Source organism: Leptidea sinapis, chromosome 25 (assembly GCF_905404315.1).
Source record: "Leptidea sinapis chromosome 25, ilLepSina1.1, whole genome shotgun sequence".
Lineage (NCBI taxonomy): Eukaryota > Metazoa > Arthropoda > Insecta > Lepidoptera > Pieridae > Leptidea > Leptidea sinapis.
This window is the reverse complement of record NC_066289.1, coordinates 10,766,593-10,779,232: the sequence shown is the minus strand read 5'-3', so window position 1 is coordinate 10,779,232 and position 12,640 is coordinate 10,766,593. Positions and strand designations below refer to the sequence as shown.

Sequence of the window (12,640 nt, the reverse complement as noted above, 5' to 3'; positions counted from 1 at the left end):
AAAAAAGTTTTGTTAGGTACTAAGTTAGGTTTAAAGTTTTAAAGTAAAAACTGAAAAGTATTTAGTAGCAACTTGCAATGCTGTTTAACATAACAACTTTTATGTTAACTTAATATAATGAGATTAATTTTAAACTATCGGTATAAAAGGCGAAATTTACATCTGGAGATATGGCTGATGTCTGTACAATAACATCTAGAAATGGAAAAAACAATTGTAATCAAGATGATAATTATTGTGTATTTAATGTTATAAGTGTATTTATATCACTTGTGACGATACTTGCGGACTTAACAACAGGTTTCCGAAGCTTTACTCATTTAATTATCAGGCACTCATTTTCAGTTTCACTCAAAGAAAGATATTTTCAGATATTTTGGTTGTGGTGGAATACTGCAAGGATGGCTACATGGAATGGGCTTTCATAACATTTACATTTATACTCAGCCCCAATATTGTAACAAATATTTTCTCTTTGAGATGGATTTTCATTGATAAACTTGCCAATGTAAGACTTTGTATCAGTCATGGATTTCTATTTGGATTATTAGAAAGGTAATTAATAACTGAATTAAAAATATTGTTCTTGTAAGTTTCAACATAGGTTTTTAAGTAATCTTTGACTTTCATAGGTTTATATTGATTCTACTTTATTTTTAGTTTTTAATAATTATGTACTAAAATTGTTTGAAAGAATTTTATCAGGCTTACATTTTGAATAAGGTTGGTTTTAGAACCTTGAGGAAATAACTCAAAACATATTTTAGAGTATTGGTGGATTTTACTGTATGTTCTATTGTGTATATATTATTTCTAACATTTTGAATAAATATTATTTATTAAATATAATAAAAAATAGAGATAATTACTATTATTATCCTACTTTTTTATTTATTACTAACAAATTACATATGCATACATAAATTCTTGTACATACATAAACTCATTCGAGTTTTACTGTGTACAAAAGATTGTCGGAATACATAATATTGTAAAACTTAAAGTGTAATACTTATTATAAAAGAAAAAGAAAACAACTTAAGACTACATTCAAATATTAATTATGTAAAACAAAACAAAAGCATAAGCATTTAGGTGCTAAGACATGAATATTACAAACTAAAGAATTTACTAATATTGTAGTTATCTTAATATAATAAATGAGAATATGGGTTTGTTTGTAACACTCACTAAAGAGAATGATGAAAGAATGAAATTTTTTCTTTCTTTCATCTCTTGTCATCTCCTAATGACTCTTCTTTTTATATGAAAAAGTAATCAGGTGATAAGCATTTTTAATTTGTTTTATTTACAGGTACATATTGTTTTTATATGAAGTTTTCTCATGTAAAAATTTTGAAGTATTAAAATCTCAAAAACTATTAGCTCAAAGGAATGATTTAAGCTTATTGCATTTTCTCTATATATTTACTGGAACAGTGCCACAAATAATTTTACAAAGCTATTCCATAATTATGATGAGTGAAAACTATTATACTAAGGGTGAGTCATATTTTATTATTAATAATAAAATTAATGTATTTAGCGGTCATACCTTTTTGCATGGAACCCAGATGTATAAATATTAGATGAATGGCTTCCCATACCCCATGTAAGAAGTAATGAATGGAGAAAATATATGATTTGTAAATTTTCTTGGGGAACTTTTTATGTTGTCTAACTACAATAATTTGGCCATTTTTAGTCAACCAGCAGGCCCATTATGAATAGGTGAACTTCACACCAAACCTTTTAAATTCTTTCCAATTATGTATAGGATTTAGCATAAGAGTGTTGAATATACATACCTAGTCTTAATACTGAAATAAAGAAAAAAAAAATTATATTGCAAATAACATTTATTAAGAGTAAGCTCTTTATATCTAACAATAAATCATAATCCTGCGGATTAAGATTGGGACTAGACGACGGCCAGTCATCAGCTCTGATGAAGTCCGAAACATTCGTTTCCAACCAAGACTGCGTAGACAGAGCTGTATGATCCGGCGCCTAATCTTCCTGGAAGGACCATTCTTTGTTATTGAACATGGTGTTGTTAAGGGGCTTCACTACCTTCTATGGCTCAGTCACTCCTTCATAGCTTCACCAAACCATCACTGAAGTCCGATAGAGCCCTCGTTGCACTCTGTCAACTAATAATTGGGAAGCTTCCTTAGAGTTTTCCTTTTGTTTGTTAAAATATTGCTCAATCGTAAATATTTTCTCATCCGTAAACAAAATTTTTCTGTGACCTCACTTTGTGTACCATTTCTAAATTATCAGTTAAGAAATGACCAGTATGTGTCTTATAGGCTGCAAGTTCTAGGCCATCTTTTAAAATACGTGACATGGTTCTAGGTGCTATCTTCATCTCCCGAGATAAAATCTTTTGTTTTTGGGCAGGATTTCTTTGAATTCTTTTCCTTACTGCTTTTTCCATATTTTATCGTACCAATAAAATCGGTTCACCCAGTCGAAAGTTTTGAGATAACAAACATAAAAAAAGAACATATTGACGAATTGAGAACCTCGTCCTTTTTTGAAGTCAGTTAAAAAAGTAAGGTTTGCACTCCGGGAGTGCCGGTAGAAGTGAAAACTTGAACTTTAACATTGTGAATTTTTGAATATTTTTGAATATTTTGGAATGGTTAGGGAATCATTTCGCACGAATTGCTTTATTTATCAGAATTAAAGTACTAGGATTAGTTAAAGTTAAATGCAATATTCATTTATTGCGCTATCATACACAAAAAACAACAATTTATATTACATAAAAGATTTAATGATTCAGAACTATTACAATTATTTTACATTAAAAAGTTTATCTCTCAGAAAAATCAACTCATCCATAATTTCAGAACACAGATGAACCACCAACAACGAGTCAGCACTTAATAATAATTTTAAGATGTGCATTGTGCATGAACCTCTAAACTGCATATGAAGTCCTGGTACATGTTGCTAGGATGACACATGATTTCAATCGCTATGAAAGCCATTCACCACAGAATAGGGATGGATCCTTACATGCTAAATTATTTGCGTATATTGATGACACCGCCATTGTGTTTTCGGGGAAAACATGGGAATCAATTTGTAGTGCCACTCATAAGAGACTTACACTGGTTGATCTCTGGTTAAACCACAACTTACTCACCTTAAATACACAAAAAACGAAATATATATGCCACTCTATTAATAAATCTACGCAACCACCTACAGACTTTAAAATATACATACATAAGTAGTATTGTACCCTTGACGAATTTTGCTCCTGCCCCACTCTTGATAAAACTTTTCCAAAAAATATCTTGGCATATATGTAGACCAACATCTATCTTGGCACCTTCATTTAGAATCAATTAGGAATCTAACCTGGATGTTTAAAAAACTAAGGCATGTTGCTTCTTATCCTTTGCTTAGTTTAATATATATACTTCTCTGGCACAGTCAATTTTAATTTACTTCATTCCTGTCTGGGGTGGTGCCACAAAAACTAAATTCTTAACTGTGGAAAGATCACAGAGAGCCCTTTTAAAAGTGACATTTCTAAGGCCAAGACTCTATTGTACTGAACAATTATATAAAGACTGTGACATACTATCCGTTAGAAAACTTTATGTCCTTCATGTTACTCTTAAAAGACACAAAACTTTAATCCCTGATCCTCCTTACCTTTTGAAAAGAACAAAACATGTTATTATTAAGCCAACTAGTGTAAAGACCACTTTTGCAATGCTACAGTTTATGAAACAATCAGAATATGTTTATAACCTTATTAATGAAAAACTCAAGATCTATACGCGTAACAAAATGGAATGTAGACGAAGTTTAACTACTTGGTTGAAATCCATGAATTATGAGGAAATGGAAGAGCTATTTAACTACATGGAGTAAATTTTAGGTATACCTTCTTGATAGTACAATAAGTCGTGTTTTACGAAAAGTATCATTGAAACACACCACACACACGCACACATGCTCTTACACACACATGCTCTTACACACACATACTCACATACATACATACACACACACACTCAGACATCCTGTTTGTATAATATTTTTCTTTTGTTAAATTATATTTGTGATCCCTAGTTTTTGGTACTGTTAATTTAATTGATATGGAAGAGTGGTGTCTATGTAAGTAATACTTCGTGCAAATACGTCAGAATATATTGAGGTATACTCGCGTCATACATAAGACAATCTCTTCGTCAACTATAATTGCCTGGTACCAAAACACTGTAAAAAAATTTCTTACGAATTTTCGATCAGGACACATGCTATCACGCGAGTTTAACATTTTATACCCATCCCAAGAAAAGTGTTCAACACTGCTAAAGAAGTTTCAATTCAATAAGTGTTTTTACTACTTACATTAACTTACATTTATTACATCTTGAAATTAATTGTACATATTGTGTGCTTGCCAAATTAAATGAAAAACAGGAACCTGTTAAGTTGTTATCTTATTGTTTGTATGTTTGTCTAGACCAGATACATCTTAGGAACAAGAAGCTGTAAGTTGGAATTAATATTTTTTTATTAAGAGGACAATCATGCTTGTGGGTCTCCTGAATATGTGTTCTACTATCTGACATGACCGTGTGTGTGCAAGTAGTAACTTTGAATTAATTTGGCTAAGACTGCCTTAAGTAGAACAGATCAGAACTTTATCTTATCACTAAAGGTGACATGAGGCTCACGAAATTTTATACAGATGTGTTGGAGTTTGATGGCAGCTGAAATAGGTTTTCAGAAGCTTGTCATAGACGAGGTAGAGGTTACTATACAACATCAAGCTGGTCACAGTATTGGATCTCTAACAATTTGAGCAGGTTTCTGTAGTAACCTGATCAGAGAGCAATATTTTATTTGTTGGAATAATAGTTGTGGGTGGAATTGTAGAGCAGGTTTATATTATTATATCGCCTATTGATAGCACTCAGTTTCTTCTGGGCCAATTCGGCTTTGCTTTCTAGAAAATTTAGTACCTACATCAAAATGCCAAATACCACCTGCAACACGATGACGTCTGGCATTCCACAAGCGCGTTTTGCAAGAAATTTGTTGCCTCGCACAGCCACTGTGAAATCAATTACCGGCTGCTGTTTTCCCGATCTTCAAGAAAAGAGTATACTCCCACCTTGAAGACGCATCTCATAACACCTGTTGGCCTCTTCACTCCCCATCCCGTAAGCCTCTTCTCTCCCCATCCCGTAAGCCTCTTGCCCGTTTGCCCCCTCTAATATAAAAAAAAAAAACAATATACAGTAGTTGGATACTTGGTTTTCAGATTAGTATCACAGTTTAGTTTTTAACGATTGTTTCTTTAATTTATATGGCTCCCGCCTATAGATAAATCAGATGTACCAGACTATGATTAAGTGATTATAAATATTAATTTAAATTAATGAATATACCATTTATGTACGGAAAATGTAGCGCCCGTGATAGGAACATATAAGAAACTCAACAGCCACTCTTTTAAATCAGTTAAGAATATTTTACAATGACTGTAATGTAATATACATAAAAAGTAGTTTGTTAGGTGCTGCATTAAATATATGAATCATTTTCAAAGTTAGAAGTGTTGAATATGATATATTTTATTTTTATCTGTTGTCTGACTCTAACAGTAAGTAACTCGATCTAGATGTATAAATTTACCAAGTAAGAAATCCTTAGAGGCAGGAGAGATGGCTAGCAGAATTTACCAAGGGCAAGAACTAACTTGTTTCAGAAGAATTAGGTTAAAAACTTGCTTTCCGATTCCGGCGAACATCCTTTTCAACTTTTCTATTTAGAGTTCATTTGATATACCCGTTGTTGGCACTATGAGGAGGCTTCTGGGCCATTTCGCGGAACAGTAAAGTAGATTCCATTGGTTGTTGGTTTTTTATAAGAAAAAATTATAAGACAAGTAAGATATTCACCTGGTAGTACTCAGGATTCTTGAAAAGCCTGAAATTCTGAGGGACATCGCAATTGAGCTCGCCTCTTTGAAACTATACATTAAGTCTCATTATCCCAGTAATTTCACTAGCTACCAGCTTTCAAACCAAAAATCAATAATGCATGGACATTACTGCTTCTAAGTAGAACAATATTGTGGTTTATTATGTGGTATATTGTGCTTCCTATTGTCTTAAAGGTGTTCTTGTTTACAAAATTTAATATACTGTTGTTTATTTATTACTAACTGCCACTAACTTATTTTTTCAGTGTTTTCATTGACGGCATCAATAGCATCTGTGATATGGGGTTGTGTTATATACCTATACAGTATTTCTACAATATCAATGGATAATGTCAATTGGATGTCCATTGTATTAAAACTTACATGGTATTTAAGTAGTTTAATAGGTCGTATATCTGGAATTATTTTATTTAATTTAGTTTTTGGAGTTTGGACACTTATTCCATTAGGTAGATACTCTTTTTTACTTTAAATTTATCTGCATCTGAAATTGCCTTTCATACATCTATTTGTTTTTTCAGGATTACATTGGTGTGCTATGTCGGTTTGGATAATGACACAAAAAACTAGATTTTGTTCTAACAAATATGAGGAAATGTTTTATAATGTGATAATGGGATTTGTATATTGTTTCTGTTTTGTGAATGTGAAGGGAGGACACACACGGTATCGTCTTTTGTTGTTTTATACATTATTCATTACACAAAACTTTGGAAGCTTGATTTTATACGTTCTTATTTCCGATGTACAGAATCTTAAAAAACTATGGTCGATCATAAGCACATTAAGTATTTCGTTCGGAACTGTCTTTGGTAAGTGTTTTTGAGATACCAATTAATGTTGCAATTTACAAAATTCTATCCTTAATTAGATCAAATTATCAATTTGTTTGTTATTTTAGGTATAATCACCATGATAATTTACTATAGGTATTTCCATCCAAAAGGGCCAATTCCGTGGAAATACTTTCATGAAGACATCGATCTCAATAATGATGTTCAAGGCAATAGTAATTGCAAAAAGGCAGCGGAAATGGAAAATAATTTACGTAATTTAAGAACGTTTAAAACAGTTGACAAAGACAAAAACGGAATAAATGATGTTAGGTAATAATAATAAACTTCTTATAATGTTTATTTTAATTATAATTTTACTTATTTGTATATATATTTAATACATATCTAAAAATATTGCTTACAGAAAAATATCTAGTGCATCACAATCAGTGACGCAAATTGAAACCGAAAACACTGATAAAAAGTTCTTATTAGACCATTGGATTGCCAGGGCAGGATCACCTACATTCACTTCTGCTCCTGTTGGTAATTTAAGTATGGATATATCTAGCATAGAGATGTATACTGTTGAGAATACACCCCAATCTGTTTTGGGTAAACGAGATCCTACAATCCCTCCCAAATTAAAAAAGAAAATTTGTTCGCCCACTGAACTGAATCTGAAATTATCTTCAATAGATACTATAGAAAGCTCAATCGATGAAATAACTTCGAATACCCTTAACATACATAAACGCCGTGGAATATGTTCTTCTGACGATCTAAGAGAAAATCTCAATGATTTGGGCCTCAACACATCTAATTATAATCTAAGTATAGGAAAAGCAAAGACTGATCGCAGTTCTGAGTTGAGCCACGAAACTGATGGCTCTAACAAAAAAACTTCATCGGATTCAATTGACTTAGACCTTGATTTAAGTTTTAGTGATATAAATAGTTCTGATATTAATTCATTCAATGAAAATATTGTTCAAAAGCTTTGTTTAAGTGCACTAAAGAATATCAAAGTTGGAAATCAAGACGCTGATATTGAAAATATTCAAAGAATAGCTTTAGATATTCTTAAAGAAATGTACAAGAAAAAGGATAAATTAAAGAATGGTATAAAATCTGGTGTAATCCAAATAAAACGTGATCTTGATACTCCTACTGAGGTTTTATCCGTTCATGACTATGAAAATATTTGTGCCGTAAATATAGCTAGAGAAGCTTGGGGCTTAAGGTCTTGGAATGGATATTGCGACATTGAGAACTGGCTTCACGATGGTAGTGTTGTTAGAGATAGAAGTCGAGATACATTTACTTCAGAAAGTTCTGATATCAGTAGTTGTTTGTCTCAAGACCTGAAAAATGCTATACTCTCTGCTCCCCCATTTCCTAGAAAACCGCACACTTATTCTAATGTCTTTGTTAAATTAGATAGAGGAGTTGAAGACTATGCAAATACAGTAATGTGTCAAACTAATGAACCGCAGTTTGTAGCTAAACCATGTATTGTTGAAAATTATAAAGATCCTAATCATTTGGAGCCCATTTTAGAAGAGTTAGATGATTTGGGTGATATTGACCCAGCTAATAAAAAGCGTCTTAATTCTGAAAGTTCACTAGTAGCGACAATTGATGAAATCAGGAAAGCAACAGTCACGAACTCTCCAAGGCAGGTGGTGTACCATAGGAGGGAAAATACATGGGATTCGCCTAATACGTATACGGAAAATGAAACTAGCTTAAAAAAGGCCCTTTGGAAGGAGCCATCTAAGTTTGATTCTAGCAATATAATGGGAAAGGCGTTAGAGGAAAAAGAAATTAGTTTAAACATATCTAATCCTAAACATATAGATTTAAGTAAAGGAGAAATTAATAATGCGCCTGTCAATCGCAATATTACGAATACAAGTAATTCTTCAAACTTCTATAAAAATTCAGTGAAGAAGCACAAACCCTCTCATCATTTCAAGACACATACAAAAATGAACAATCAAACTGATCACTTGAATGATTTGTCTAACAAAGACATAGATTTTCTTTGGCAGATAGTTACAGAAAATTCATTGTCCTTTGATACACCGGAAAGTTTATCTTTCCATCGCAAAACTCCATCCTTACAATCATTAATACAAAAAGATGACCCGCCCAGTTCGTCAAATTCAAAGAATTCGAACATTAAAAAGATCTCGAGAAATAGGCCGAGGAGAAAATTTTCAATTTTAAGGGAGAAGTTTGAACCCAAAATTAACTCTGATGAAGAAACCCTTTACAACAAGGATAGTAACACATCTAGGCTACATTTTAACAATATAGATATGGTCAAGGATAAAGCTGAAAATATTTTGCCAGCGTACGAAAGTGCACTGTCTGAAAGTAATGTAGATGTTCCTGTATTACTTCCAGATAATTCACGACTTGATACAGTGAGTTCTACTACCAAACAAATAAAAGAAAAACGGTCCCTTTTTATGAAACAAGTACTCAGTCCGCCAAAATTGACCACGAAGCTGCGATATAAACTGTAGACGACAATTGTATTACAAATTATAAAGTTATTTGTCAACATATCATATCTTTTTTCAATCCATCGATGAAATGACGTATTGGTATTCTTAACTTTTTATTTGTATGATTGTGACAGATAACCGTTTTCTATACTAAGTATATTCATTTATAATGAAACTGTCTGTAAGTAAATTTTTCGCAAAAAAAATTACAATATATTAGTTATAATATTCTGTAAGATATTATTTAGAAATATCGAAATATGACATTAGAAATTAATACCTATTTTATGCTTATATATAAGTTTATTGTGATTTTTATCTGCTAGTTTTAGTAGATATTATATTATAAGTTCTTTTAAGTGATACGGAAATTTAAAAAGTGAAGTATTTTTTAATTTAATGGATTGTCTTGTAATAAACTGAAATTGTCATTTCAGTTTAAACATTGAAAATAATTGTAAAGGTTTAAAAAATGGCGAAAAACATTAAATTTTTTTGATTACTAATAAATGGACCAGGGCCAATACTAATACGATTGAGTAGTTCCTAATTTGAGTTATTAAATGTTTAATGCGAAGTCACATTTAACAGATCTCAAAATAAATTTAGTCATAGAAACACTTTTGTGTTTAGCAAAATGTTATAGGGCATGTTCCGATATGCACTGCGACCACTGTACAGTGTGACGTCAATTTGGTATACTGTGAAGCCGTTCCTTTATAGCCAGTTATACTGGTTACTATTTAAAACGAAACGCAAATCCGACAGTAAGACGAAGCGCTGACAGTAGTCAGCCGCATTTTTTGGCGCAGCATTCAAATGAGTGTATTTAAGTTTTCTAGTTCATTAAAAATAACTGTTGTTGGAGTACTGTCAAATTAAAATATTTGTGATTAAACTGTAGGTATTGTTTATAAAACGTTAGGCACTCGAGTGGTTTTGACTGATCACGTGATCAAAGTACTGCGAGTACGTTACCTCGAAAACGCCAGTGCTCACAGTAGAATATGGCGGCGATTTATGACGTCATATATTTGTCTAGGGTCACATATCGGAACGAATTTTTCTACAGTGATAGCACTGTGCAAGGCTCGCAGTGCATATCGCAACATAGTTAAAATAGTTTAGGTTTGTTACCTCGAGTATTTTTTTTTCGAAATATCATTTTTTCAACCTGGACTCGAAACTTAAGCTGTACTTGAATACTCTTGCCATTATATTACATATTGCGTCAGTTTTAGAAGAATTTTTTCTGTGATTCTGTATGTGCCTTTACTATATTGTGTCTTCCTTCCAGTATTACGTATGTTAAGCTTTTCTTAAATTTATATAAAACTGATGAAATTTACAATATTTTGTTTAATTATTATAACTATAAACAGTGAAACATGAACATATGAAACATACGCATTGCCGACGTTTGAATACGTTTGCGTGAGTAAACTCATCTATGAATGTTTGTACTGAGGCGGACCACTAGTACCAGTACCAGTGGGTGACTCCTTTACACAAGATGTCGGCTAGATTAAGGGTACCACAACAGCGCCTATTTCTGCCGTGAAGCACTAATGTGTAAGCATTATTGAGTTTCGGTCTGAAGGGCGCCATAGCTAGTGAAATTACTGAGCAAATGAGATTTGACAACTTATATTATATTAAGTATCGCGGCGGTACTATAAATGTAGAATGTGTTTCGGCGCTAAGTAGGTAGATGCGCCATAGGAGTTAGCCATAACGTCCAAAATTATAATATTAAGACTAGTCCAAACGACTTACAGCTGAAATAAACATGACAATCTAGAGGCCACGCCGTCATAATAAGTTGTTCACGCATAAATAACTTAACTAAATGTAATAACTGTACCGTAGTGGGCAGGGCTTACAAACTGTACCGGCACGTGGATCAGTTCAATTAGGCGAGTGAGCACGATCGCATCCTGACCTGGATAATTAAAACAAGTATTATAAATGTATACATGTGATGTAAACTGAATCTCTTTTCACGTGTAAGTAGACCAATTACTTAAAAATACAGTAAAATATACTTTTATTTATTTACATTTTTTTTTAGTTACAAACAGATTTAGTTTTGCCCCTTTTTGGGAGGATATTTAGCGGCGGTACATTGGTAATTTTCAACTGTTCTTACCTATATAAAAAAAGTATGTGATCTAGGGCATTTCTCATTTCACTTTTATTTTTAATTTAGATTCCCACAAAACAGGAGTGATAAAGATTTATGGATTTTATCTATGCTGTTCAATTAGAGACAGGAAAATTATTGGATACGTAACAAAACATCCAAAATGAGTTGTTAACTTCATTATAAAACATTTTGATTTATTCGAGAAAAAATTCACGATTAAAAAACCGTGAGTATTTATTTGGCTTGATGGTATTAGACGATTTTTTTTAACAACGTTCTTAATACCTAAGCTTTATTCCTTAACGAACACACAGCTTTGGTTGTTTTTACTTGTTGCGGTACCTACGTCATGTCTAATGTTTTGAAGCTATGATGTACCGCTGGTCAAAAGGGTTTTTCAAAGGTTTGTACCTACACACTCGTATGCACTATATTCCAATAAGAGCCTCCTTGCTTCACTCATCGTCCCAAAAACTAAATAATCTTTGGATTATAAATGATTCATATAAGTACCTACCCGTTATAAATTACATTATATTACATTCATCTATATTCTATATACAGCGGGCAGGCACCGACTTCAAACCTATCAAAAGATAGTTTTATTAATATAAAAGGTGTTTTTATACTATAGTATTATTTATTTTTAGGTTGACATAAGACGTGCATTAAATTAAATCTTTATTGAGTTATTTTTTACCTTTCAGTTTTTGAAGTCGGTTTTTTTAAACGAAGTTTTATTTTTATTTTCAGTGTTTGTTATAGGTTGTTCTATAATTTACAGTTGGATTTTCTAGATTAAAGGTAAACTATAAGCTTTGGTTGCTTTTTATTGTCATATACCTATTGAATAGATTATTTTTAAAGAAAGTATGGGTAGGCCCACAAAAAGCTCCGCGCACCTTAAACAACGGAAAAAAAGAATCGACTCCGAAAAAACGCTGTTCGAAACTCTATTTCAAGTTCTTATGAGACACTGAAATATCGTGACGAACGTTTGTTTGCTTTGAATGACAGATAGCCTAAGAGCCACTTATCAGGACACGGGTTAATACATAATAATAATAATATACAATCAAATTACATGAAAACTACTAAAAAAGCCGTACACACACTATAACTAGTTTATCATCCACGTAAACAAAAATATTCATATAAAATGAAAAGAACTGGGCCAAACTCTGTCAAATTTTTATGGAACCAAATGGCAAACATTCTG

The 12,640-nt window shown here is 32.1% G+C and overlaps 1 protein-coding gene across 2 annotated transcripts; it reads left to right on the top strand.

Moving 5' to 3' along the window:
* Positions 1 to 9: 9 nt before the first annotated feature.
* On the top strand, positions 10 to 9,335 carry LOC126972150 (metacaspase-2-like). Of its 2 annotated transcripts, XM_050818735.1 has the most exons (7): positions 10 to 300; positions 372 to 555; positions 1,316 to 1,503; positions 6,229 to 6,432; positions 6,505 to 6,795; positions 6,885 to 7,089; positions 7,184 to 9,335. In XM_050818735.1, the coding sequence occupies exons 1-7, from the start codon at positions 171 to 173 to the stop codon at positions 9,291 to 9,293; spliced, it is 3,312 nt and encodes a 1,103-aa protein (XP_050674692.1). In that variant the 5' UTR covers positions 10 to 170; the 3' UTR covers positions 9,294 to 9,335. The 2 variants fall into 2 exon arrangements, with proteins under 2 accessions (XP_050674692.1, XP_050674693.1); XM_050818736.1 differs by lacking the exons at positions 10 to 300; positions 1,316 to 1,503 and having other exon boundaries at positions 446 to 555.
* The last annotated feature ends 3,305 nt before the right edge of the window (positions 9,336 to 12,640 follow it).

Coding starts and splice junctions, on each gene's coding strand:
- LOC126972150 (XM_050818735.1), top strand. CDS start 171: ATGGCTGATGTCTGTACAATAACATCTAGAAATGGAAAAAACAATTGT. Junction 556..1,315: donor CTATTTGGATTATTAGAAAG/GTAATTAATAAC, acceptor TTTTATTTACAG/GTACATATTGTTTTTATATG. Junction 6,796..6,884: donor TTCGTTCGGAACTGTCTTTG/GTAAGTGTTTTT, acceptor TTGTTATTTTAG/GTATAATCACCATGATAATT.